The sequence below is a fragment of the Poromitra crassiceps genome (assembly GCF_964638095.1).
Source record: "Poromitra crassiceps genome assembly, chromosome: 4".
In the NCBI taxonomy this organism is placed as follows: domain Eukaryota; kingdom Metazoa; phylum Chordata; class Actinopteri; order Beryciformes; family Melamphaidae; genus Poromitra; species Poromitra crassiceps.
This window is the reverse complement of record NC_139626.1, coordinates 8,509,560-8,535,258: the sequence shown is the minus strand read 5'-3', so window position 1 is coordinate 8,535,258 and position 25,699 is coordinate 8,509,560. Positions and strand designations below refer to the sequence as shown.

The window sequence follows — 25,699 nt, the reverse complement described above, 5'->3', positions numbered from 1 at the left end:
CTATCAGTAATGAATATAATCAAAGAGTTACATTACTTTTCAGCTGTGCTGGCTGACTATTCATCAATATTTTACCCTAGACAGATGTTCTACCCCCATACTGTTCCGCTCTAACGCACATAAGGAGGGGGTATGCATTAATTTAGTAAAGTACTTTATTAAACAGCAATACAAACACAAATCATTGCCATACGGTACAATGAGCTACCCACACGTGCCATGTTGTACATTTGGGGCATTTTAATGGAGCAGCAAATGTTAGATGAAACTCTTAGATTGCATACATTACATACTATACATACACTGAAATATCAGCTCCTTGAACAAACAACCATTTACTTGGACAGGAATGTCTCTATGATAATCATGTGGGCGGTTGGCATTGGACTGATGGGCATGCAGCGCAGACTTGAGGAAAGTAAGTTGTTATTGCTGAGTGACCATTTATATTAAACACAGGTGTAACAGAACATGCTACGTTGCTGCTTTCTGACTCCTCTCTATGGCCATCTTCTCCAGGCGCTCTGTGTAGAAACCATTGTAATCCAGCCTGTGAAATTACAAGAAGTGTTGTTAGCATTCATAATCATATCAAGTCATATCAAGGGGGGGGGGGGGGGGGGGGGGGGGGGGGGGGGTTCAAATTTTGCTTGTATTGCACAGACATAAAGCAGCTCAAATATTGGAAATTGGAACCCATTTTCAAGCATATTTGAGTCAGGTCTGGTTTGTGTAGTTATAGTGCTATATTTGTACAGGGGTGGCATGTTTGTGCAGTTCAACGTCATAAAACGTGGTCATTTAAAGCTATAGCTTTGCTGTATTTAACCAATATGATCTTTTTTCCACTTTATTTACACAATGAAACTTACAACAGGTTTACCACAACAGTAACAAGACAAAAGTGCTCGAGGTAGTCCAAAACATAAGAATAATAAATAAAAAAGAAAGAAGCTTTAGAATTTGTGGAATACTTTATTGACCAATATTATGACATCATCATCAAGGCTCAAGTGACATCACTGATGACATCATGACTGATGGCTTCATGACTAATGACATCACTCTTTCATTACAGGGCTGAGGCGTCTAGAGAAGGGTCTGTCCGTATGCATGTATGCCTGTCCCGTCCGCGTGAAAGAAAGCCTGGCCCAGGCACTTTCTTTTTGTTTCTTGACCAGACTCATGTCAGACCCCTGAACGGTGTTTCTGCAAATTTTAGAGGCAATCGGAGCAACGGTGCGTATTGCAGCTCTGGACAAACAGGCAGGCAGGCAGACAAAAAGACAGCAGACAAGCCGCCACTGACTGAATGTAGTAGCATAGTAGTAGGATTGGGATCAAGTTGTACTCGTTTCTCTGGAAACTTGGGGTTGAGTATAGTGGTACTGGTGGCCACGGTGGGAGCCTGGGTGGTCGGGTCGAGTGCCCCCTGATGGTGGTGGCTATGCTGCGCGTGGCTGTTCTATTCGATGTACTGGGAGAGCCAGCGGAAGCCGTGTCCGTAGCCCTGCCTCCTCGACACGCTGCACATGAACACCTCCAGTGGTCTTTGGTTCAGCTCCTCCATGGCAATGTTGTCCTTGCCTGTTGTGTGTCCATGCAATCTAAATGTCTGCATTAGCTTCAGCTCGCTGATGGCTTGTGGTCTGTCGATCTTGTTGCCCAGGATCAGGATAGGCACGTTTGCGATGGTCTCGTTTGTCATTAGTGCATCAAGTTCTGCTTTCGCTTCGGCCAATCTGGAGTGATTCGCACAGTCCACAAGGAAGACGATGCCGTTGATGGTATTAGGGTTTCAGTCACATAAAACTAAACCCAGGCGTGTTCGTTGAGTGGGAGGAAAACACAGCGAGACTGGAGACAAGGACATGATGCCATCACAATTGCCCAAGTGACATCACTGATGACATCACTCACTGATGATGTCACAATTGATCAAGTAAAAATTAGAGAAAACACACGCACATCTCTTCTTGTAGGTGCTGAGTCCAAAGTGGTTAATTCATCAAGATTAAAAGAGACTCGCGACACTGATTTGCTGCCTGACCTGACGAAGAGCCTGCATCGGCTCGAAACGTTGTCTTTTAAAATGCAAAATTAAACAAAACATTGGGAGCAAATCAGTGTCGCGAGTCTCTTTTAATCTTGAACAATTGATCAAGTAACATCACTGATGCCATCACTCACTAAGTGCGGTCCAAGAACTATTCTATTTTTATTTTTTATGACATCACTGATGATGTTACAGTAGAGAGCCAAAGTCACACCCACTTCCGGTTTAGGCATACGCACCTAGAGATTTCATCAGTCATTCTTTTTTCCATCTTTTGTAAAATGCTTATTAAAAGAGATTTGCATGGTCAAACCAAGCGATTCAGCTTTATTTGGAATCACGAGAGACCATAGAACATTTCACTCAGACCAAAACTTATAAAACAAAACATCTAAAATTGTTTCTTAAGCGGTGCAGCTGCTTCTATAAGTGACTTTGTGTGTTTGTGGTGTGTGTGGCGGGATTTGTGTGCACCTCTGTTTGCACCAAGATTTGGGAAGGAAGGGGTGTTGCCAGCTACCTGGTCTGCACAGACACACAGCAGCACAACAGATTCTCACACATGGCAAATTCATTTCCTCTTTGGCGAGACTTTCAAGAGAGAGGCTCAAAACACGCACAAGCTGGTAATGCACGCACGAACACACACACGCATTACACAGTAGGGATGGGCGCGCACGGACGCACGGGTCGGACATGCACAAAATTGCACCGCTTATTTCAACACCTGGGTGCGATTTTTCTTTAATGCGCAATTTTTTAAAGTCTTGGTCCGAGTGAAATGTTCTATGATTCGTTCGTGATTACAAATTGAAACGCTTGGTTTAAACACATTTTTATAAGCATTTTACGAAATGTAGACGGAAAACATAATGGTGGATGAAATATCTTGGTGCGTATCAATCCCCAGGGCCGGCAGGATAAATCTGGGTGGGGAAAGGGAAAAGGCAGCGCTTGCACCTCCCTCATTACCACCACGGAGGTGCCCTTGAGCAAGGCCCTTAACCCCAACTGCTCCAGTGGAGCTGATCAGTGGCCAGCAGATCATGCTTTGAGGAAGGGGGGGGGGGGGGGGGGAGTACAAATTTGCTTGTATTGCACAGACATAAAGCAGCTCAAATATTGGAAATTGGAACCCATTTTCAAGCATATTTGAGTCAGGTCTGGTTTGTGTAGTTATAGTGCTATATTTGTACAGGGGTGGCATGTTTGTGCAGTTCAACGTCATAAAACGTGGTCATTTAAAGCTATAGCTTTGCTGTATTTAACCAATATGATCTTTTTTCCACTTTATTTACACAATGAAACTTACAACAGGTTTACCACAACAGTAACAAGACAAAAGTGCTCGAGGTAATCCAAAACATAAGAATAATAAATAAAAAAGAAAGAAGCTTTAGAATTTGTGGAATACTTTATTGACCAATATTATGACATCATCATCAAGGCTCAAGTGACATCACTGATGACATCATGACTGATGGCTTCATGACTAATGACATCACTCTTTCTTTCGATGTGGCCATTACAGGGCTGAGGCGTCTAGAGAAGGGTCTGTTCGTATGCATGTATGCCTGTCCCGTCCGTGTGAAAGAAAGCCTGGCCCAGGCACTTTCTTTTTGTTTCTTGACCAGACTCATGTCAGACCCCTGAACGGTGTTTCTGCAAATTTTAGAGGCAATCGGAGCAACGGTGCGTATTGCAGCTCTGGACAAACAGGCAGGCAGGCAGACAAAAAGACAGCAGACAAGCCGCCACTGACTGAAAGTAGTAGCATAGTAGTAGGATTGGGATCAAGTTGTACTCGTTTCTCTGGAAACTTGGGGTTGAGTATAGTGGTACTGGTGGCCACGGTGGGAGCCTGGGTGGTCGGGTCGAGTGCCCCCTGATGGTGGTGCCGGTGGCTATGCTGCGCGTGGCTGTTCTATTCGATGTACTGGGAGAGCCAGCGGAAGCCGTGTCCGTAGCCCTGCCTCCTCGACACGCTGCACATGAACACCTCCAGTGGTCTTTGGTTCAGCTCCTCCATGGCAATGTTGTCCTTGCCTGTTGTGTGTCCATGCAATCTAAATGTCTGCATTAGCTTCAGCTCGCTGATGGCTTGTGGTCTGTCGATCTTGTTGCCCAGGATCAGGATAGGCACGTTTGCAATGGTCTCGTTTGTCATTAGTGCATCAAGTTCTGCTTTCGCTTCGGCCAATCTGGAGTGATTCGCACAGTCCACAAGGAAGACAATGCCGTTGATGGTATTAGGGTTTCAGTCACATAAAACTAAACCCAGGCGTGTTCGTTGAGTGGGAGGAAAACACAGCGAGACTGGAGACAAGGACATGATGCCATCACAATTGCCCAAGTGACATCACTGATGACATCACTCACTGATGATGTCACAATTGATCAAGTAAAAATTAGAGAAAACACACGCACATCTCTTCTTGTAGGTGCTGAGTCCAAAGTGGTTAATTCATCAAGATTAAAAGAGACTCGCGACACTGATTTGCTGCCTGACCTGACGAAGAGCCTGCATCGGCTCGAAACGTTGTCTTTTAAAATGCAAAATTAAACAAAACATTGGGAGCAAATCAGTGTCGCGAGTCTCTTTTAATCTTGAACAATTGATCAAGTAACATCACTGATGCCATCACTCACTAAGTGCGGTCCAAGAACTATTCTATTTTTATTTTTTATGACATCACTGATGATGTTACAGTAGAGAGCCAAAGTCACACCCACTTCCGGTTTAGGCATACGCACCTAGAGATTTCATCAGTCATTCTTTTTTCCATCTTTTGTAAAATGCTTATTAAAAGAGATTTGCATGGTCAAACCAAGCGATTCAGCTTTATTTGGAATCACGAGAGACCATAGAACATTTCACTCAGACCAAAACTTATAAAACAAAACATCTAAAATTGTTTCTTAAGCGGTGCAGCTGCTTCTATAAGTGACTTTGTGTGTTTGTGGTGTGTGTGGCGGGATTTGTGTGCACCTCTGTTTGCACCAAGATTTGGGAAGGAAGGGGTGTTGCCAGCTACCTGGTCTGCACAGACACACAGCAGCACAACAGATTCTCACACATGGCAAATTCATTTCCTCTTTGGCGAGACTTTCAAGAGAGAGGCTCAAAACACGCACAAGCTGGTAATGCACGCACGAACACACACACGCATTACACAGTAGGGATGGGCGCGCACGGACGCACGGGTCGGACATGCACAAAATTGCACCGCTTATTTCAACACCTGGGTGCGATTTTTCTTTAATGCGCAATTTTTTAAAGTCTTGGTCCGAGTGAAATGTTCTATGATTCGTTCGTGATTACAAATTGAAACGCTTGGTTTAAACACATTTTTATAAGCATTTTACGAAATGTAGACGGAAAACATAATGGTGGATGAAATATCTTGGTGCGTATCAATCCCCAGGGCCGGCAGGATAAATCTGGGTGGGGAAAGGGAAAAGGCAGCGCTTGCACCTCCCTCATTACCACCACGGAGGTGCCCTTGAGCAAGGCCCTTAACCCCAACTGCTCCAGTGGAGCTGATCAGTGGCCAGCAGATCAGCCTGTGGTTGTACTGGTCAGCTTCCAGGTATGTAATATGAATATGAATGTGTGTGTGTGTGTGTGTGAATGTGAACAGGGCACTCCTGAAAAAGAGAGCATTGCTCGTCTCAATGAGACTCCCCCAAAAAGCTGCATGTTGTAGCATGCATCGTCCCGCGATGAGGGTTCTAGCGGATCCTCTGCAGGTTCAGAGGGTCCCATAAACATGGGACAAGACAAAAAGGAAAAAGAATCCACGCGGAGACATAAACTAGGCTACATACATACAACATAGGCTGCTAACAAACTGCTTTGCGGCCGCAGCGGCCATCTTCTGTCTGGGCCACTCTGAGCTCAAGCCCAAGGGGCGGAAGAGCCTGAAAAGGGCAACCGTAACATCGGTGACTAAACAGTGACATCAGCAGTGATGTATGACATCACTAATGATGTCACAATGTCTAGGACATCCTCAGTGTCTGTCATAAATCCCTGATGATATCGTATGCATCGAATTTCAGTGATTTGTGACATCACCAAAGATGACCAAGACCTTTAAGAAATTGCGCAACAGCAAACCCTGGTTCACTGCTAAGCACAGGCAGCTTCGCCAGGCCAAAGAGGAGGCCTACAGGAGTGGGGACAGATCCCTGTATTATCACGCCAGGAACATGCTGAGAAAAGAGATCAAAGTAGCAAAATATTCCTACAACGAAAAGCCACACAACAGGTTTTCTGCCAATGACCCATCGTCGGCATGGAAAGGCTCGCAAGAGTTCACCGACTACAGGGGACCATGCCCCTACACTGTGGATAACCCTCAACTGGCTGAATCCCCAAACAAGTTTTCCCGGAGGTTCGACAAGCCTCCTTCACTCGCCAGCCCCCATTCCCAGCCCCATCTGCCCCTGCCCCGCCACTCTCTCCTGCTACACCGCCAACCCACTCCCCTGCTACCCCCCTACACCTCTCCCCTGCTACCCCTGCACCGCCAACCCACCGCCCTCCTACCCCCCTACACCTCTCCCCTGTTGCACCGCCAACCCCCTGCCCTCCTACCCCCCTACACCTCTCCCCTGCTACCCCTGCTCCGCCAACCCCCTCCCCTCCTACCGCGCTACACCTCTCTCCTGCACCGCCAACCCACTCCCCTCCTGCCCCCCTACACCTCTCTCCTGCTACCCCCTCACCCATCCCCACTGCATCCCTATTGCCCCATGATTTATGACATGGCCCATGATCCCAGACTCTCACCAGAGGAGGCTGATGATCTGGACTACACCGCCTGCCACAGCGCTCCATGGAGCCACGAGTTTGCAGAATACCGCTGGAGGCTGGCTAAATACTCTGGAGCGAGACTGAACACGCCATATGCCTACAGCGCCTAGTCTCCAAGGGGACAATCTGCGCACCTAAAGTCTTATCAGTCTGACGACTAATAAGACTCTGGGACAGGCGGCCGTTATTTTGGGGGTTTCCGGTGTGGAGTCCGTGCCAAAACTTCTGCTTCCCCGGTGGTCATTGTTTACAGTCTGATTGACACGAGAATGGAGTTGGAGCTGAGCGATAGACCCTTTTCACAGGGGCCATTTTGTGTCAAAAAGGCAGAACAAACACAGGTGCAAGCAAAACACTAATGAGGGTTTCCAAATTCCAATCATGGAAGTTTCAAACCCTCATTAGTGTTTTGCTTGCACCTGTGTTTTTACCCTGCCTTTTCGCCACAAAATGGCCCCTGTGAGAAGGGTCTATAGTATGTGTAATAATATATAGGTGCATATGAGACGTGTCGTAGGACTGTAAACAATGACGGAAGGGGCAGGACGTCCACTCAACAATGGAAACCCTGAAATATCATCTGTCTGTCCCAGAGTCTTATTAGTCATCAGACTGATAGACTCTGGCTTCCCAGATTGCCAAGGCAACTCGGCAGACAGCACACGACTGCTCTGTGTGAAGCCTCTGCTCAGAGAGCTGCAGCGTCAGCGATGAAGCTCCAGGATGTCCAAGGCCGGGGCCGGTTGCACAAAACACCTAGAGTTAAAAGATTTTCCTTAAAGTCAGAGTTGTAAAATAAAATCGGTTGCACAAAACACCATTAAGTCTTCTCCTTAAGGTTAAACATTTTAAGGAAACCTTAAAGGAGAATTCCGTTTTTTTTTTTACACCCTGGACCTTATTTCCACCTTTAAATATGATTTTTAAGTCACCCTGACAATTTCGGTTTGATTAGCATCAGCAGGAAAGATAACAGTTTTGAACTGCAACCTGAAAACAAGGAAAACAGGGCATGTGAAATGATTGTATTTATGTCTTAAAAAAAAAAAAAGAAGCTTATATTCCGACACACAGCGTCCATAATCTTGAAATCAGATAAATAATCAGCAGTGTTTATCATGCTAAGCTACATAACAGCTAACTACAGTCAAGCCTGCAAGTCACCTGGATGTACTTAGGGTCGTGTCTTCTTCTTCTGTTCCGCTGTATTACCAAACAGAAGAAGAAAAGAACATCCGGGGCAGGTCATAGTTGCAGACAGTTTGTTTTGTAGCTTAGGCTAGCCTAGCCTAGCAGATATCTATCTGATTTCAAGATTATGGACGATTCATTTCAATTCAATGGCCGCACGTATGGAATAAGGTTATATATGGATTACTAGCAGCAGCGGGGGATACGGCGGGAGCTGCTATCTATGTGTGACGGACAGCAAACAGAGCAGGCTGTCAGCGGCACTGAGGTACGTTAGATCACTCTAATTCTCGTTCTCTCTGATATAATAAGCATACATAGGAGCTGCTGTGTGTCGGAATATAAGCTATTTACAAGACATAAATACAATCATTTCACATGCCCCGTTTTCAGGTTGCAGTTCAAAACCGATTCTCTTTTCTGCTGATGCTAATCAAACCGAAGTAGTCAGGGTGACTTAAAAATCATATTTAAAGCTGGAAATAAGGGTGTAAAAAAAAACTAAATTCTCCTTTAAGGAGAAGACTTAAGAGTGTTTTCGGCAACCACTTTTATTTTAAGTAAACCTTAAAGGTCCTTACACATCAAGAGCGATGCGAATATACGGCACGAAATTGCGATGCGAGTTTTGACCCACCTGTCAATCACAGCCACAGATTCGGAAGCGAATTTCTGAAAAATCGACCGTGGTTCGAAAAAATAAACACCGCAATAACTAGGGATGCACGATATATCGGCAATCATATCGGTATCGGCCGATGTTAGTCATTTTTTAACATATCGGTCATATCGGTATCGGTCAGATGTTGCAATGTTAATATCGGTTATCATTATCAGCCAAATTCTTCACATTGATATGAAATAATGCAGTAAATCTATGATTTATGGGCTTTTCCAAAGGCTTTGCAAATAAAGAAATGCATAACTTTTTCAAATTCAGTGTTAACATGTGTTTTTCAGTATGTACAAAATGTGATGATCATAAAAATGTGGTTTTATACAGATCATATCGACATCGGTAAATATCGGTTATCGGCCATAACAGCAATGTTAATATCGGTTATCGGCATCGGCCAAAATTTTCATATCGGTGCATCCCTAGCAATAACGCTCGGCGAAACTTCGCCGTTGGTATGCACAGTTGCATTGACTGATATAGGTTCGGAAAATATTATTGACGTGCGAATTAATCGCACGAAAAAAACGCTCCCGATGTGTAAGGACCTTAACTCAGACTTAACTCAAGGTGTTTTGTGCAACCGGCCCCTGCTCCTCAACGCACTGTGACGAGACACACCGAAGAGAGATTCACACCAATGGAAGTCCAAAATGCTTGATCGTCACGTGACTCACATAGCTCCATTCTAGCATCGACTATAGTTCCAAGGAGATTTCCAGTAAGTAAGTGGTGGTCCGTTTGAATGCATAAAATACTGCAGATATACAGATTTGATTGATTCTTAAACATCTTAACGTACATCACAAACGGCCCATTCAGCTGCAACTCAACTGTGCTGCCTTTCAGTGCGTTTGAACAGACATACCTGTAGATGATGTTGATCATGCGGTGCTCACAGTCGTTGGTGCTGTAGATGCCCAGCTTGTCCAGCAGGTCCAGCAGCAGTGTGCTGAAGTTGCTGTCAAACTTGCCGATGGTGGCCTCAAAGCCTGCGTCCAACTGCAGGGTCTCCACGTGCTCAGCCAGAAACTACAGGAACAAACCCAGGGAGGAGGGACACAGACAAGGAAAGACATGAAAACCAAACGCTACAGCATTCCTATGTGATAGATTTGAGACATACGTTCAAAAAAGTTGTATCTTCCTTTTGTTTTGAGTGCAATGTCAATTAAATTCTTTACGACATAATGTAAGAAGCGTAGAAGCAGCTACTGTATGTAATATCTGTCCATTTACGGCCAAAGGCAGAATGTCTACATTTCACACAATACACAGTCATACATATTATTGAAGTATCAGTTTCTTGGACAGGGGGCAGGCCAAGGTCCCGGGCCTGCCCTGTGGGACAGGGGGCAGGCCAAGGTCCCGGGCCTGCCCTGTGGGAGTACCTTTGTGGTCAGCTTCTTCTTCTCTGCCTCCTCGCTGCGCTCGCTCTGTGTGGGAGGCCCCTCCATGGTACCGTGCTCCAGAGATTGGCGCTCCAGCATCATGGTCTGTGTGAAGCGCTGCGAAAGCCAAGGCAGAAGAAGAGCGAAATTAGTTTGGAATTTGCTCGTTAGATTTTCTTGATATTCCTTCAGTATTCTCGTTACTTCTTTCAGATGAGCGGAAGACGGCAGACAATACAGAAACGTAGTTTGAAAATTCAAGTGTGCAAACTAAAAGGAATATGAAATAGGATAGGAACATTTTTGACAGATGCTGGCATCAAAAGTCAGGTGCAGAGACGACAAGTCCAATTCTGCACAAACTAAAAAATTTCATTTTCCTTCATTCAGGTCCTGTCCACGAACCTGCATGCAGTTGGTGAACAGGACACAGACGGACATGAGCTTGGAGAAGATCTTGAGGAGCTCTGGGGTGGTCAGCATGCAGTCCTTCAGACAGTTGTCCAGGAAGCTGGTGTGGTGGCAAAGCACGTCATCGATATTCGACGCCTGGGGGGGGGGGGAAGGAGAGGGAGACTGCCACTATGAAACACTGAACAGAACCACATTCTTTTCTAGATCCTGGGTGTCTCTCTTTCAATGGCCTGTCAGTGCCATGTCCTCTAACCCCCGCCTCCCCCTCGAAAATGCATTGCAAAAGAACCGTGCCACGGCGACAGTACATCATCGTAGGCCGAAGGGACAGTGGAAACCCAAGGCTGTTACTGTAGCAACTGTCAGCTGGCCTGCGCTCTCATGAGACAAAAAGGCCATTGACTGTATGAATACCAATGATCTCAGTGAGTGATGAGGGCAGCAGAGGAGGAGACACTTGGTCTCTTTCACTCACTGATTTCAGGTTGTTCTCCATGACGTGCCACGTGGGCTCCATCACCTCAAAGATCATGTAGTACTGGATGTTCTGCACAAAGTTCAGCATGCGCTGCCGGAGCGCGAAGGCGGCGGCAAACCTACGAAAAGTTGGAAAAAGGTGTGAAGGAACGTTACTTGAATGAACAGAGGATGCTTAATAATCATCACACCTACATTTCTAAATAAGGTCAAAGACGACTCACCATTTAGCAGAGTGTTTACCAGAGTACTGCCTGGCGTCTTTGTTGCTGATCCACCACACGTTGCACAGCAGCCTCTCGACGTGTTTGCAGTAGAACAGATGTCTGAACAGCATCTGGTATCTCGTCAGTGCTTTCCTGGAAAATGATATACAATTAATATTAAAATTATATCATAATTAATTATTAATAATTATTATAAATTATATAAACAGATTTTTACTAAGTCAAAATAGAATCAACCGAATCGCATCTGCAGCTCTCACAAAGGATGAACAATGAAGAGGAAGAAGACATTCGACTCCCGCAGGCCATGAGACTCCTTAACATACACAAATAGTGAAGTAGCCGTACTGTACCGTACTGTAGCTGCTACCATTACGTATGTCTAATGTTTAATTGTATGTTTAATAAGGAATATGCTATTTGCACCTGTATGTCAAATACGCCGAATTTAAAACGCAGAGTTTAATTGTATGTTTAATAAGGAATATGCTATTTGCACCTGTATGTCAAATACGCCGAATTTAAAATGTTTAAGCACGTCTAAAGTATGCACATGACATGTGCACCTATGTGCAGTGAATATGCCACTGTCTCTGACTTGTCTTATCACTATACTGCCTTATTGCTTGTTGTGTCTCTTGTTGTTTTTGCACTCATATGCCCTGTTATATTTGTACTACTATTCTTGTACACAGCACAAGAATTTCACACATGATACTTATAAATAAATAAATTATAATAAAAATCTTGAATCTTGAATCTTGACTTGACTATTGACTGTTTCAACTTAACAGAAACATTCTAAATGGGCTCGAGCTTATTTCCTGTTGCAGTGTTAATACAATAACTGACAGGAAATAAATTATAGTCCAAACTGTTCCCTAGCAACAGAATTCCAGTGAAATGATCTATACTATAGCCTACTGCTCTATGAATGCCAGTATGAGTAATACAAAAGATCATTATCATCAAAAGATCATTATCACCACAAACATCACATAGGATTAATACATAATATACTGTAGTTTAACACATTAAGTGCCATAGACGACCTAACTCGTCTTACATAATCCAGCGCTTAAGTGCCAAGGACGGACTAACTCGTCTTACATAAAGATTTTTTTTTTTTGACGGTGGGACATCAATCAACCCCTTTTACATCTTTGAGATAACTATTTGGAGCAAGAGCATGTGTGTAATCTATTTTACCGACCACTAAGTGGCGACAGAGACCGAGAGAAGCCACAGCCATGGGACCCAAAAGCCACGGGACCAAAAGCAGCCGCCTCTTCGATGGCGATTTTACAGTCAGAAGCCCGAGACACACACACAGAACGGACAGAGATCCCTTCCCCCCAGAGCCGCGCAGCAACGCGCGAACACACACACACACACACACACACACACACACACACACACACACACACACACACACACACACACACACACACACACACCGCGGTAGCAAGCCATTCAAGGAAATGGCGACGCGATTTTACAGTAATCCATTCAAGACTTGTCTTGCCTGAGAGCGGCCGCGCACCGGCAGCAGCACACAGAGAGCGGAGAGCGATTTGCAAAATAGATCATAGGTGAAACACACTTTGAAACACCTCAGAAAGGCCAGAATCAACATCTGCCCATCGCCCACGCATTCCCCGGCCCATCTTGACTCGCACAAGGAGCGTCCGCACGCAGGCAAGCAGGCAGGCAGGCACACAGGCAGGCAGCAGCAAAAGCGCTTCTGACACGCCCGCTGTACAGCCAGGAGGAAGGAGGAGAAGACACACGGAGGGAGGAGTTTGAATGAGAGGGGTGTTTCCTGTTGTTATGGAGGAAATTACTGTTCAAAACTATTGTTTAGAATGTCTGACGGTCTTACTGATGCCAAAAATGAATGGTTAAAGTGACTGTTTCACAAAAAGCCATTTATCTCTGAATAAATTTCCAGACGCTGAAACCATGCTGTACTCAACGGCTAATATCTACATAACTACTAACTCTGCAAACTAACTCTTTTAGACAGAGAAAGCACACATTCTATTAGTTATTTTTAGATAATTGCTGTTCATGAATTCTTAACAGAAAAGAATCCTCGGCTGTTCTAAAATGAGCCAGAATCGTCAAAAACACCCCTGGCACAACTTACCTACAGGAATGAAAACATGGCTGGCATTCAATGTGTTAATAGGTTTAATGTAGACATTGTTAATCTGATTTTATTTGAGTGGTAAAATTTAAAGTCACTGCATTTTATTTACAGCTGATTTTAGACTAACTCCAGTCAACGCATCAAAACTGGACTTGGTCTTGATTGGCTCCCCTCACTAACAATTGCTAGAATCCAATCTGGCAACTTTACAGCATTTGAACTGGAAAACCTCCCAATCTGGGAGCTGGTGCTGCCGGCCAATCAGGATCCAATATTGTGACTGTTCTGACCGTGAGGACTTATGCTGCATTCATGTGGTGTCTGAGTAATCGGAAAAATTAGATCCCATCTGGGAAAATTCAGGTGAACGGAGGTCCAAGTCGGAACAATAACTTAGACACTTGGTGAAAATTTTGGTACACGACTTACCGACTTGACGTCGTATACGCAGAAACATGGTGGACGAAAGTAGATGCTTTGTTGATGGTAAGAAACGTTTGATTTTGCTCACATGTAATTTGTAATATGGTATTACCGTTAGTTGCTATAGAGTGACCTAGAAAAGTTCCATTAGCATCAACCCTGATTTGTTTTCCACATCCTGATCATTCCGACACCACAAGCACCTGAACACACCGACGTCAGAAGAACGACTTACCAACTCGGAAAATTGGACCCTCCAATGCACATGAATGCAGCATAAGTCTTCAAATTCATTCAATAAATACACCCTGTAACTTGACTCGTATGTTTTGTTGGTCGTGTCCCAAATTAGCTGGTTTCTCTTTTAATATGTGTTCGGATATTCTGAATCTGTCCATCCCCTCGCATAGCAGGGTTAGGGTTAGGGTCTTTGGTAGACCACCGGACGAGCTCGTTACGACGGCTACGTTATCGCATTCGCCTCGTTAATCGCCCGGAGGAAAATCCTTCTCCTTTGGAAATCTTCTCAGCCACCTTCTTTTAAAGCTTGGCTAGAAGATATTCTATTTTTGTTTAAATTTGAAAAAATAAAATTCACATTGAGAGGTTCCTCTGACCGATGTTTAGTCTCACCGGAGGCCGCTGATCGAACATGTTAATGGCCTTCTCCCCCAGGTGAGGTGGCACCTTAGAAATCGGGCCTAGGCCCGCCGGAGACGTACGGGTACCTCGCTGCCTGCCCACCACACGCGCCAAACAGGCCAGTATGTCCCAGATGCTTGCAAGTGATTGTTATTATTCTTTATCTCCCTTTCGATGTGATTGACTACTTACCATCGTGCTATGTTTTTGTTTTTCTGTTATTATTTTACTAGGAAGGGGACTGGGTGGTGGGGAGGTGTGTAGGGGGAGAAGAGTTGGCAGGTATGTTTGATTGTCAGAAAAGAAAACACAATGGTAACTCCAATGTACACTGTCTGTTCCCTGCTCAAAATAAATACTATAAAAATAATAATAATAATAATAGACCTTTACTAAATTATATTTATTGGGGGGGGGGGGGGGCATTGGGGAAAAAAACATTCTTATCCTGAGCATCGTAGATTTTGAAAACAAAACAATAACCCAGGACCTTTAAGTAGAGTAAAGTCAAACCTGTTGATGATGAGCGACAGCGGCCATTTGACAATGTAGTCGAAGGAGAAGGCCTCCAGGCCGGTCAGGGCCACCTCTGTGGCGTCTGCGTTGATGAGGACCTTCTCCTGCTTGGTCTCGATGGCCAGCACCCGCAGCAGCTGGGTGATGACATCATGGGGCATTAAGTCAATCTGTGGAAAGAGGAGAGGAAGCGTGGTGAACATTGAAGAGGTATGAGACAGCATGACACACCAAGGTAGAGACCAGCAATGGTGAGATCATTTAGTTTCAGTGGAAATCTCTAATTTCATCACTCTTGAGTCAGAATGTAGCCATTGTTGAATTACATAAGTGCAGTTATGCCCTTTTGGCAGCAAACAAAACGCTACTTTGACTGTTACGCCTTTCAGTTTTTGTTTCATTTCAAACTCGGCACGATTTCAGTTGTATCCTTTTGGCACCGAAAAGATCTCACTGAGACCATTAAATTGATATATAAAACTTATACTGATCCAAAATCGCACTTACCCCTTTGGCTCAAAGTCCTCGATATAGTGATTGAGTGTTTTTTTTGTCCCAACAAGTTTGAATACAGCAAAAAAATATATATATTGTGCTTGAATCCAGATTTCATCATCAGCTGAAGGAAATATAGTATTTACACAAATACAAAAAGTATTCCACTGCACACAGAAAACTTTCATACAGTTAATATTTTATGTATCTACAGTATATGTCAATATTTTACTATCACACTTCATCGTGTTGCTTGTACTGTTTGCATTCACCTGTCTGCACTTCTTAATTGCTTTTGCACGTTTGTTTTATTGGTTTCATTGTGCCAGAGAGGATCAACCACAGGAAAATTACAGAATCCATTTCCAATAATTATTCAACCTAGATGTGCATGAATTGGTGCAACTAATGAGAATCGCTGACGGGAGAATTAATTACTCACTGTGACCAACAGGTGGAGCTGTTTAACCAAACACAGCCATGATGGAAGGCTACACACACCATTTGGTCAATGCTTTTTTTGGCAACTTGCAGCAAGCAGATTTGATTTAGCACTTAGCGAGTTTTATCGAGCTACACAGAACGCCAGGCTGTCTCTCGCCTACCTTGAGGTCATCTTTAAAGGGGTCTGTGTTGGCCGTGCTCATCCTCAGAGCCAGCTCCAGAAGAGCTTCCAGTCTGGGAGGCACAATGTCATCCACCGGCTTCTTCAGCTCCTCCTCGGTCAGGTCCATGAAGTGCACGAAGAAATCACCTTTGTCCATCAGAAAGTAGTGCTTGATCGATCTAGGAGAAAGAACGCAGGCCCAAACATTCTTAATATTATTTGAGTTATCACAGTGAGGACAGACATCCTTGTGGTATTTTGGATAAACCCATGCCATCGTAACTTCGAATTCAGCACCCCTTTGTCCCACACCCTCTCTTACCCCTCCTGTCACTCCCTTCATTGTCATTTAAATTCAAAATATATGCGAAACAGCATAAAAAACAACTCGTTTAACAAACAAATGAACAAAGAACAATCTTTTGTCTTTACTTGAGACGTGAAACGAGCTCCTTCTCCTCCATCAGGAAGTCGAGGAGGACCTTGCTGGCGTAGTTGTAGGCTTTCTCTATCTGCTCTACATAGGCTCTCTCCTTCAGCGTGTACAGCACCTCCTTAGCATCGGGACAGGTCACGTCACGGCCACACTCTCGCACCACGTTGAGGTATTTTCCTATGGAACCACAAGAAGAAGAACAACACAAAGATTTCCCATCTGGAAGAATGGGATGAAGGCCCTTGTAACCTTTTACACATGGTGTTGATTTGTTTTGCTTACCTGTGCTTAATATTTGGTCTGCCAGTTTTTGTAGATAGGAGGGAATCCGGTGCTGTACAATGGAATATCGCTGATCCCAGTACTTGTCGTTGTAGTCTTCCTGAATCTTCTCCTTCTGCAGCTCATGTTCTTCAACCATGAACTCACTGTGCAGAAACAAAACATTGACACACAGGAGGACATTCAATTAGACACGGACAGAATGTGAATACAATAGTAGACATGTGTAATAGAGTATTTGAACTGATTTTCATTTGGGGCTACAGGTATACAGTATAATACTTATTCAAATGCATGGCACAATCCAGAGTATTGACAGACAGTCACTTTGACCCCTCAGTGACGTTGTCCTGAGACAAGGGAGCAACTGCACCTGTATGGATCCCTGATGATGCCCCTGTAGATCCACTTCTCGAGGATCTCAAAGTAAGGGACGCTGGCAGCCTTGGTGAGGTACAGGCACAGCTCCTGGGCCTGGTTGTCCCCGGTGTAGTTGAAGGTGCGATCATGGAGGAGGCTCAGCGTTGACCCACCCATACAGTCTCCTTTGTCCACTGAGGAAGCTGTGGGGGAATAGAATGGGTATGAAAAAAAAAAAAAAAAAAAAAAAAAACATTCCACAGATACCCACTGTGTCAAAATATTGACCCCTACTCCAGAAATTATTGCTGACATTCATGTAAAACGAATAATGGGATATATTATTGTTTTTGATATTAGCTATCTAAAGACGTTAGCTCATAAAAAAGTAACCTAGAGATGATGCCGTCTTCTGTATTTCTTAAACTAGAAATATAGTGTCCCTCACGTGCTCATTTGTAGCTTTGGGTGCTTCGTTCCTCCGCCTTATTGTAGTAGTGAGAGATACTCAGGTAGGCATCAATATTTTGGGGATGTTTTTTTTAATAAATCTGTACCATAGGATGCCATTTTCACTAGGAATACTTTCTTTGGCACCGACTGAATTTGAAATTTGAAAACCACAAATCCCAGAGCGAACATTCATACATCACCAGTGTCACCACCATCACAAGCAACCTGGTTAGAAATACAAAAAAGATACACACACACAAAAAGAAATAAGAAAAAAAAAAAAAGTGAGTTGAGAGTCTTACCAATGGAGGCCAGTATCTCCATGGCCCTCATAGTGGGCTGGATGTAGAACCAGAGCTTCTGCAGGGAGAGCATGCCCTGCCGGTGCAGGTGCTCCAGCTGAGTGACCAGGATCAGGTACTCCTTCATCAGGGTCCTCATGGCCGCTGTGAGGGCGTGGTTCACCTGGCCGTACTCAAAGGAACACTTCTCCTCAATGAAGCTGGGGGACAAACACGCATAATCATTCCTCGATGGCGTATGAAAATATGTTTGATAAGACATCCAAACACTTGAACTACTTACTATGCTTTAACTCGCCTGACACTTTAACAGCCACAAAGATTAAATACATCAAGCACTGTGTGTGTGTCCATTTGTTATACAGATACATTAAATAATATTCAACTACTATTGTCCAGGCATGATGGTAATGATGGATTGTGTTAGGGTCCATTCAATTGACCTTGACTCTTGACTGCCTGTCCAGAGTCCACTCACCGCGTTATAGTGGAGTAGTCTGATGCGACCGGCAATATCCGATTAACCAGCTCCTTGACGGACATGTCCAGAGTCGGATCCACAATGAAAGAGCGGTTCTGCCTCCCCAGCACAGGCTGGGCTGTGATGTCTCTCCCATCCACTCCAGTCAGCACAAACAGCAGATCCTCCACCAGAGCTTGTTCCTGAGCCGCCAGAGGCAAAGTACCTGACCACAGATATGAAACGCATTAACACTGTAAAAAACAACAACAGAACAATCCCTTTTGTGTGTTGGAGTAAAGAACTTGGAGAGAAACAATGCAATATTTTTTAATAACTAAAGACTTTTTTTTGTCCAGTGGAATACATATTAGAGGATTAAATTGATAGTATTAGTTTAAATACTTTCTAATGCTGCAAGTGAATTTGAAAAAAGAAAAAGGACCTAATCACTTTGAGGAACATACCAACGGCCACAGCTGGCTCTCCCACAGGGCTGGAGCCAGGGATGAAGTCTCCTATGAGAGCTGGACGGTCATACACCCAGTTAGGAAACACCGGGTTGGGCTGGGTGGGGTTCTTCTTGTTGTGTCGGTCCCTCAGCATTTTCCGCGTGACTTCGGCAGACTGCGGGCGAATTCACAAGACGCACGTGAATTTCAATACAAATCACAAGCAGAGTCTGCTTCACAGTGCGTGTGCATTCAGCAACCCCACTGCAGGGTTTATTCATCAATTTCCATGACTTTGGCATGACACATCTCCTAAAATGAGAATGCGAAGTGTCTGTGTGCGCGTGAGCAGAATTGTGTTCGGCCACAGCTATGCCATTTTACGTGCGATCGCGCCGAATCTTTCAGCAAGTGGAAAGAGCACCCCCTGCAGGTGACCTAACAGAGCCGGATTTTTTAATTAGGTAACTAGGGCCGATTAATTGTCGAATTTGCAGATGATTAATGGCCAAACTTGGCCATGCTGCTGCACAATGGCTGCGCAGCCTCCACCGTGTGAATCAGCTGGGGCGGCGCGTCCGTAGTCAGGCTGCAGCTCCAGGAAAGAGGCAAATCGTGATTTTTCAAAAGCGTGTTTCACAAATCCGATCATGGCGCTTCTTTCTATGTACATTAAACACATTACTTTGCTTATATGTTTTTGTATCTGGTGATGAGCTATTTGACCATTTTTGTGACATATATGGGCATCGGAAACACAAGATGTGGAAATGTCTGTCTCCGCTGCTCCTGGCCAGCCTGCCAGCACAGTCCATACGGGTTGCACATGCAGAGAATGCAACATTTACACTCGATACACTGCACTGTAGTGTGTTACTAGTGTTCCACTAGTAACACAAATTCTACAACCTCTTTTGGAAGTGTTTAAATGTGTGTGTGTGTGTGTGTGTCTGCTACTGATTATCCGATTTAAATGCCTCAATCTAACACTACCATTTGGGAGATTAGTAATTAGGACATTTGTTTGAATGATAATGACTGACTTCCAGGGCGGTGGCATCTATAGATCTACCTGCAGTCCCCTTCCCTCCCCAAACTGGTCATTCATCTATGTACAAAAATGTATATCATTTTCCCAAACCTGTTTGGTGATGCATCATTTACACAACTTTTTTGGGCCTGGGGAACACAATTTCCCAATTCTACGATGTTACAGTTTTTCTATGACTATTCACCTTATGTTCCAATGCAGGGGTCAGCCAATTACTTCCTGTTTTGTTTACACTTCCTGTGACAGTACAGTCAGACTAGGGGCCTTTCTTAATACCAAGAATGCGTTCTTGTTCTTGTGTTCTTGGGGAGAACGTTCTTGCTAGTCGTTCTTGGAAGAATGAACTTGCTAGGTCACAAGCACACATGACGCTGTTGGCAGTTTGAGACGATGCGTTCTTGAGGGTATTGCGCAATACCAGCGCAGAGGCCGCCTGCAGTACTACACAAATAAAAAGCTCAGCTGATGTAGATGCAGCCAATTGTGCTCTGGAGCTTTTTTGCCATTTTTCGCCATAAATGTTGGTAAAGTGGCACTTGTTGAAACCTACTACCCTGCTTGTAGGCATCTTAATTTAGTGATGAAATAAAACTTTAAATTGTAAAAAAAAAAAAATCTTCCCGGAGCTTATGGCGTCATATGACTCCTCCTTTGTTGCTTCCCTGAGCCGGGTTGTAACACACGCCTTAATCGCCGATCTATGTATTTCATTCATGCGTCGCTGTAACTTTCTTGATCTACTGCTTCTCGGTGGGAAATGCAGACCTGTGGGCCCGCCACATTGCCGATCTTCTTCCGCAGCTCTTCCAGTTCCTGCATGGACATCACGGTGCTGGTCTGAGGAAGACTGTAACTGGTGGTCGCAGTTGTGTTCGCTGAAGACTCCGACCTCTCCTTGGCATTCTGCTGCAGACACTGGAGTGTCTGGGGGGAAACCACAGAGCTAAAGTTAAACTATGTATTTCAGTTTCACTTGGCTCACACCAAAGCACCATTGGTCCATCACATGAAAAAACCACAGATATTATCATTTAAAAAATAAGTTATTTCCATATCAATGAAACCAACTTATTTAATCACCCAGTGTGTTCACCTTATGTTCCAACGCAGGGGTCAGCCAATTACTTCCTATTGTGTTTACACTTCCTGTGGCAGTACACAGTACTTATATCTAGGCCCAATTCCAATCCGCCCCCTAAACACTCAAGCCCTGAACCCTCAGTCCCTCTAATGGCCGCCATCTGAAAGTGGTTGAGTCATCAAGTGTGGAAGGGATCCACATTGGATAAATAAGAGGATTGGGACAGCAGAGCCCTTTGCACTTGACAAGATGATGTTGACTCTGGCACGTTTGGGGTTCGCTATATATTGTTTATTGTCAAGACGCTTTGAGGAATAGACTCCCTGATGAGTCTGTTCTCATCCAGGCTCTGGCTCCGAGTGGACAACAGGTCATTTAAAAATAAATGTAGCCTACTGCAAAATCTGCAATCTGCAACATGTGTAATTATAATTAAAATAAGCATAATAATGACATGTCACCCAACATTATACACAATGTCAATACTGTACAATAGCCTACAGATTCGTTAAAACTATTTCTCATTCATCAAAAAAGTTGTGGATTGCAATTGTAATAGAAATGATCGATGATTATTCTAGGATTGTGTAAAATAACTATTAACATATACTAATAACATTCCTCTGATATAATATTTTTGTCTAATCTGAAATCCCTATTAATGTAATGTTTCATTGTCAATTAAGGCATTCCAGCGCACTCGCAAACACCCCGTTCGTTTCGCGCGTGTGTTCTTTTATTTTTTTGACAGATATTTGCAGCCTTCCCCATTTTATACGACACAACGCTATGCATTGTGGGCAATTCCCTTTCCGTAAGTGGCCATAGCTGCTCCCTTACGGTAAGGGGGCAGAAAGGGCTCACTCCGAGCCCTCATTCACTTTGCGATTTCACTGTGGGACATCCCTAAGCCCTCACTCCCTTCACGTGAACGCGCCTCTAAGGGCTTGAGGCAGTAAGGGGGCGGATTGGAATTGGGCCTTAGAGGTGCTTGGGGAGACAGACTCTGCCTCTCCCTCCCTCCCAGCTCCCTCATAGATACACACACACCTGGCCTGCTTCATTCAGTCTCTCCGTCTCTCTCTCTTTGTGCCATGGATCATGCAGTGTGCATGTGAGGACCATCTCATTCTGAAATTCCCGAAATAAGAAAGAACTGTCCAAGAAGAGTCTGAGTTGCAAACTCCACAGACTGTGCAGCAGGCAGGTCAATGAGCGAGAGAGCTTGTGGATAATTACGAAGTAAACACAGCTGGCCTGCCTGAGAGATGCTGTCCGGCTTCTACTCCCCAGGGTCCTAAAAGCATCCCTGTTACATAGGTTGTGTCCTCTGAGTGTCTGAATGGTTGCTCCTTCAATTCAGATTAATATTGAAATGGTCTTTAAGAGAGAGTGTAATACATAATAATAAAATAAAAAAAATAATGCTACATGATAAAAAGAAGGCTTCAATCGACGCGGTGATCGGTGATATCGGTGATCGGCAGATACTGTTTCCAGCAATTCGTGATCAGTATCGGCCCCCAAAAAGCTGATCGGAGCACCCCTACTTATATTGTGTTCATTGTGTCATCGGCCTCTAGAATCACCTGCCACTCAATGTGAAATTGCAGCCAGTGAGTCAGACTAGGTTTGACCAGATAAAACAGACGGCGTTTTGAACAGGAAGTCGTAACACAACTGGGTCAAGTGGGCGGGGCTACATAAGGTGAATTATTTCTTACCTCTCTGTCCTCTGTGAGCTTGGACAGCAGATAGACCAGAGGGTCGACGTGGCGCACATTTTTAGACTTGAGCTCATCGTACTTCCTCAAGAAGTCCTCAGGCGTTTTGGAGAACTCTGCTATTTTTACCTGTAAATGACAACTCACAACAATCAATCACCACACAATAACCAGGAACAGGACTATCTTGCACTGGGACCTAGGTCAGGGGGCAAATGTACTTGGAAACTGAGAATGGATAAGTTGTTTATCTGAATATACCGTCTTGTTTATGTTTGATTGAACTTTTTGTAACTTGCTTGTTAATTTGTTTGTATTATTGAACCTGAATGATTTGTGTCTTGTAAGCCCATATGGGCTGGGCACCACGAATATGGTGCATGACACAGAAATAAAACGTATGTATATCTGTACAACAGTCTGTGTATATTTAGGTGTAGAAATCTGTGTATGCCACTAGTCGCATTCAGAACAGAAGACTGCGTACAGTATGCCTGGTGTGAGAGATGTGTACCACCAGTAGCACATTCTCACGGCCTGTGGGTTTTTATAAATTTGGAAACCAGTGTGGAAAGTGGTGCAGCACACTTTGCGTGTGTACACAACACATCGTTTATACATTTGGCCCCAGGTGTTTTTGTTCATTAGTTCCCCCTTTATGACGGAAGGTGTGCAAAGCAGTGACATGACATCCTCTGGTGTAGTGTTGGTTGTTATCTTGGGCCTTAATGGCACATCACGATTGAGGACTACTGGTCCAGATTATTTCTTGCCCACCTTGGCGCTGTGAGCCGAGACTGTTGTGGTGACATAGGGCGTCCTGTTCTTCTGCAGTAACTCTATGTAGGTCTCTGCTCCATCACCTCCTCGCACATGAAGCAGGCTGAGCAGCTCGTTGACATCACGGTGTATCCTGAACTCACTCGTCATGGCTCAGGCAGCTGAAATAACAAGATTGGTCGAGGCGAGGGGGAGACATGTACAAAGCAATCACTGGAGATATACTGTATAGCTACATCATTGCTTTAGTGCTGCTACTTGGATAATACTGCCTAACAGTACATGCATGCAGCCGACCATACATTAATTTGCATTTGTTTTATCCAATTCCTTCGCGATATTTGCCGCGATCACTGCACAGACAGCGAAGTTGCCAAATCTCTACTGTGTTTGTGGTGTAATAGACCAGCCCTAATAACGTCCACTCGTTAGCTAGCTGAACAGCAATCCGAAGATCAGGCAAGACGAACGAGCCTGGGCAAAGAACTAATAAATTGGTAGCTAGCCTAGCACCAGAGGTCCAACACCAACTAGACGGCTAAAGTTATATTGATGGAAATCAGTGAGATATTTATTAGCCCTTTTAGCACCCTTAACCCTTTTACCTGTCCAGTAGCCTACTAACGTGGTTTAGTTACAGGACTCCCACAACTGGTTACCCACAACACTCGCCTCGCGCCCGCTACTCTTCTTCTTCTTCTCCTTTCAAGTTTGAGCAGTGTAGACGCTACTAGGCGTATTACTGCCCTCCGCAGGACAAGGATATATAACTAACGCCTACATTCCACTAGGTCCGTGTTCGGTCCGTCTGCGCTGCGGTACGGCATCGGAGCCGATACGTTTCCACTCTAATCATTGTGTCAACTCCCACCTACTCCGCTGCGTTGCGTGTCTACTCCGTCCCAGCTCCGACGATCCGGAGCTCTCCGAAAAAGATACGCAAGGGTTCTATTTTTCACGGATGACGGAGCAAAGCCGCAGCAAGTTGGGCGGAACCAGGCATGAAATCAACAGGGCAGAGGTGTTTACAGCATTCAATATCAAGCCAGAGGACAAATATGTATGAGGAAAAGTTCATAATTGAAGTGGAAAACCACAAAATAATATATGACACAACACATCCTTTTTACAAGGACAACACCAAGCAAGTCCACCCCTCCTCTGCTCCTCCAGTTGGGAACAATGATCTTCTGCCTGTTTGTCGTTGTATTTATCCCACATACAAATTATGGTCTCGCTCGATTTCACCGTGAGAACCTGTCGGTCTCGTCACTCTAGCTGTCTGGCGCAGCTGAGCCGTGACGTGCTCTACACGCAGCCAGTGAGTGTTGCCGCAGCACAGAGCACGGAGCAAAACCGGAGCTCAGCCGCAAAGCAACGCAATGCAACCAGTGGAATGCCGGCGTTACGCAAACGCCATTGCTGTTCTTCTTCGACTGTATTTATACGGGGGACTGGACGCAGTAGTGGTGTAATGCTGCCCTCCACAGATAAAAATCTAGCAGCCCAGGTAGTCATTGTATGTAGTTCACACAACTGATAAAATTGTAACACACTAATGTAAATATCAACCAGAATGAGTGTAGTGCCAGAGGGAAAAAATCAGGACTAAATAAAATAATAAAGTAGTTATTATTATTATATTAGTAGTAGTAGTAGTAGTAGCAGTAGCCTATTAGTATTAGTATTAGTATTATTATTATTATTAGTAGTAGTATTATTATTAGTATTAATAATAATAATACTAATAATAATACTTATAATAAATACATAAATATGAACTCTCACCTGTGGGCAGTGTGTCACTGTAGTAGGGGGTCACTACTGAAAACAAATTAACACACGAAATTCATGTTAAGTGTGGACTTTTCTTTGCTTTAATGGCCAAAAAACAAATTTATCCATTGAAATCAGCACCACAGTTAGCAGCAGGCCAGCAGCTATGTCCGACAAGCACCACTAGATGGAGAAACACTGCACTCACTGATTTCACCTATCTAATAATATAATCTCCTATTGTCTTATGATGTTCCCACAAACATGTTTTGTCAAGGCATGTCTGAAGACACCTGGAGAGTGGAGACAAACAGGTTATCATAGCTGTTTTTAACAGATGAATCACTTCAAACTTGTTTTTAATTTCTCAATTGAGGAAACTATACTGAAGGGGTTTCCCTCTATGTGCCTTGCATTTTCTGCACATTTATTTGTTTATTTAAGTTAATATAGGAC

General features: G+C 44.2%; 1 protein-coding gene across 1 annotated transcript; it reads right to left on the bottom strand.

The window, feature by feature from the left end:
- Nucleotides 1-151: 151 nt before the first annotated feature.
- tubgcp2 (tubulin gamma complex component 2) lies at nucleotides 152-24,160 on the bottom strand. The gene is made up of 18 exons (XM_083636210.1): nucleotides 24,073-24,160; nucleotides 23,465-23,628; nucleotides 22,688-22,816; nucleotides 20,648-20,806; nucleotides 18,847-19,006; nucleotides 18,398-18,605; nucleotides 17,920-18,119; nucleotides 17,178-17,367; nucleotides 16,805-16,950; nucleotides 16,519-16,699; nucleotides 16,085-16,265; nucleotides 14,982-15,154; nucleotides 11,249-11,383; nucleotides 11,023-11,143; nucleotides 10,539-10,682; nucleotides 10,134-10,250; nucleotides 9,611-9,774; nucleotides 152-550 (listed from the first exon to the last, which is right to left on the bottom strand). The coding sequence occupies exons 2-18, from the start codon at nucleotides 23,615-23,617 to the stop codon at nucleotides 475-477; spliced, it is 2,637 nt and encodes an 878-aa protein (XP_083492336.1). The 5' UTR covers nucleotides 23,618-23,628; nucleotides 24,073-24,160; the 3' UTR covers nucleotides 152-474.
- Between the last annotated feature and the right edge of the window lie 1,539 nt (nucleotides 24,161-25,699).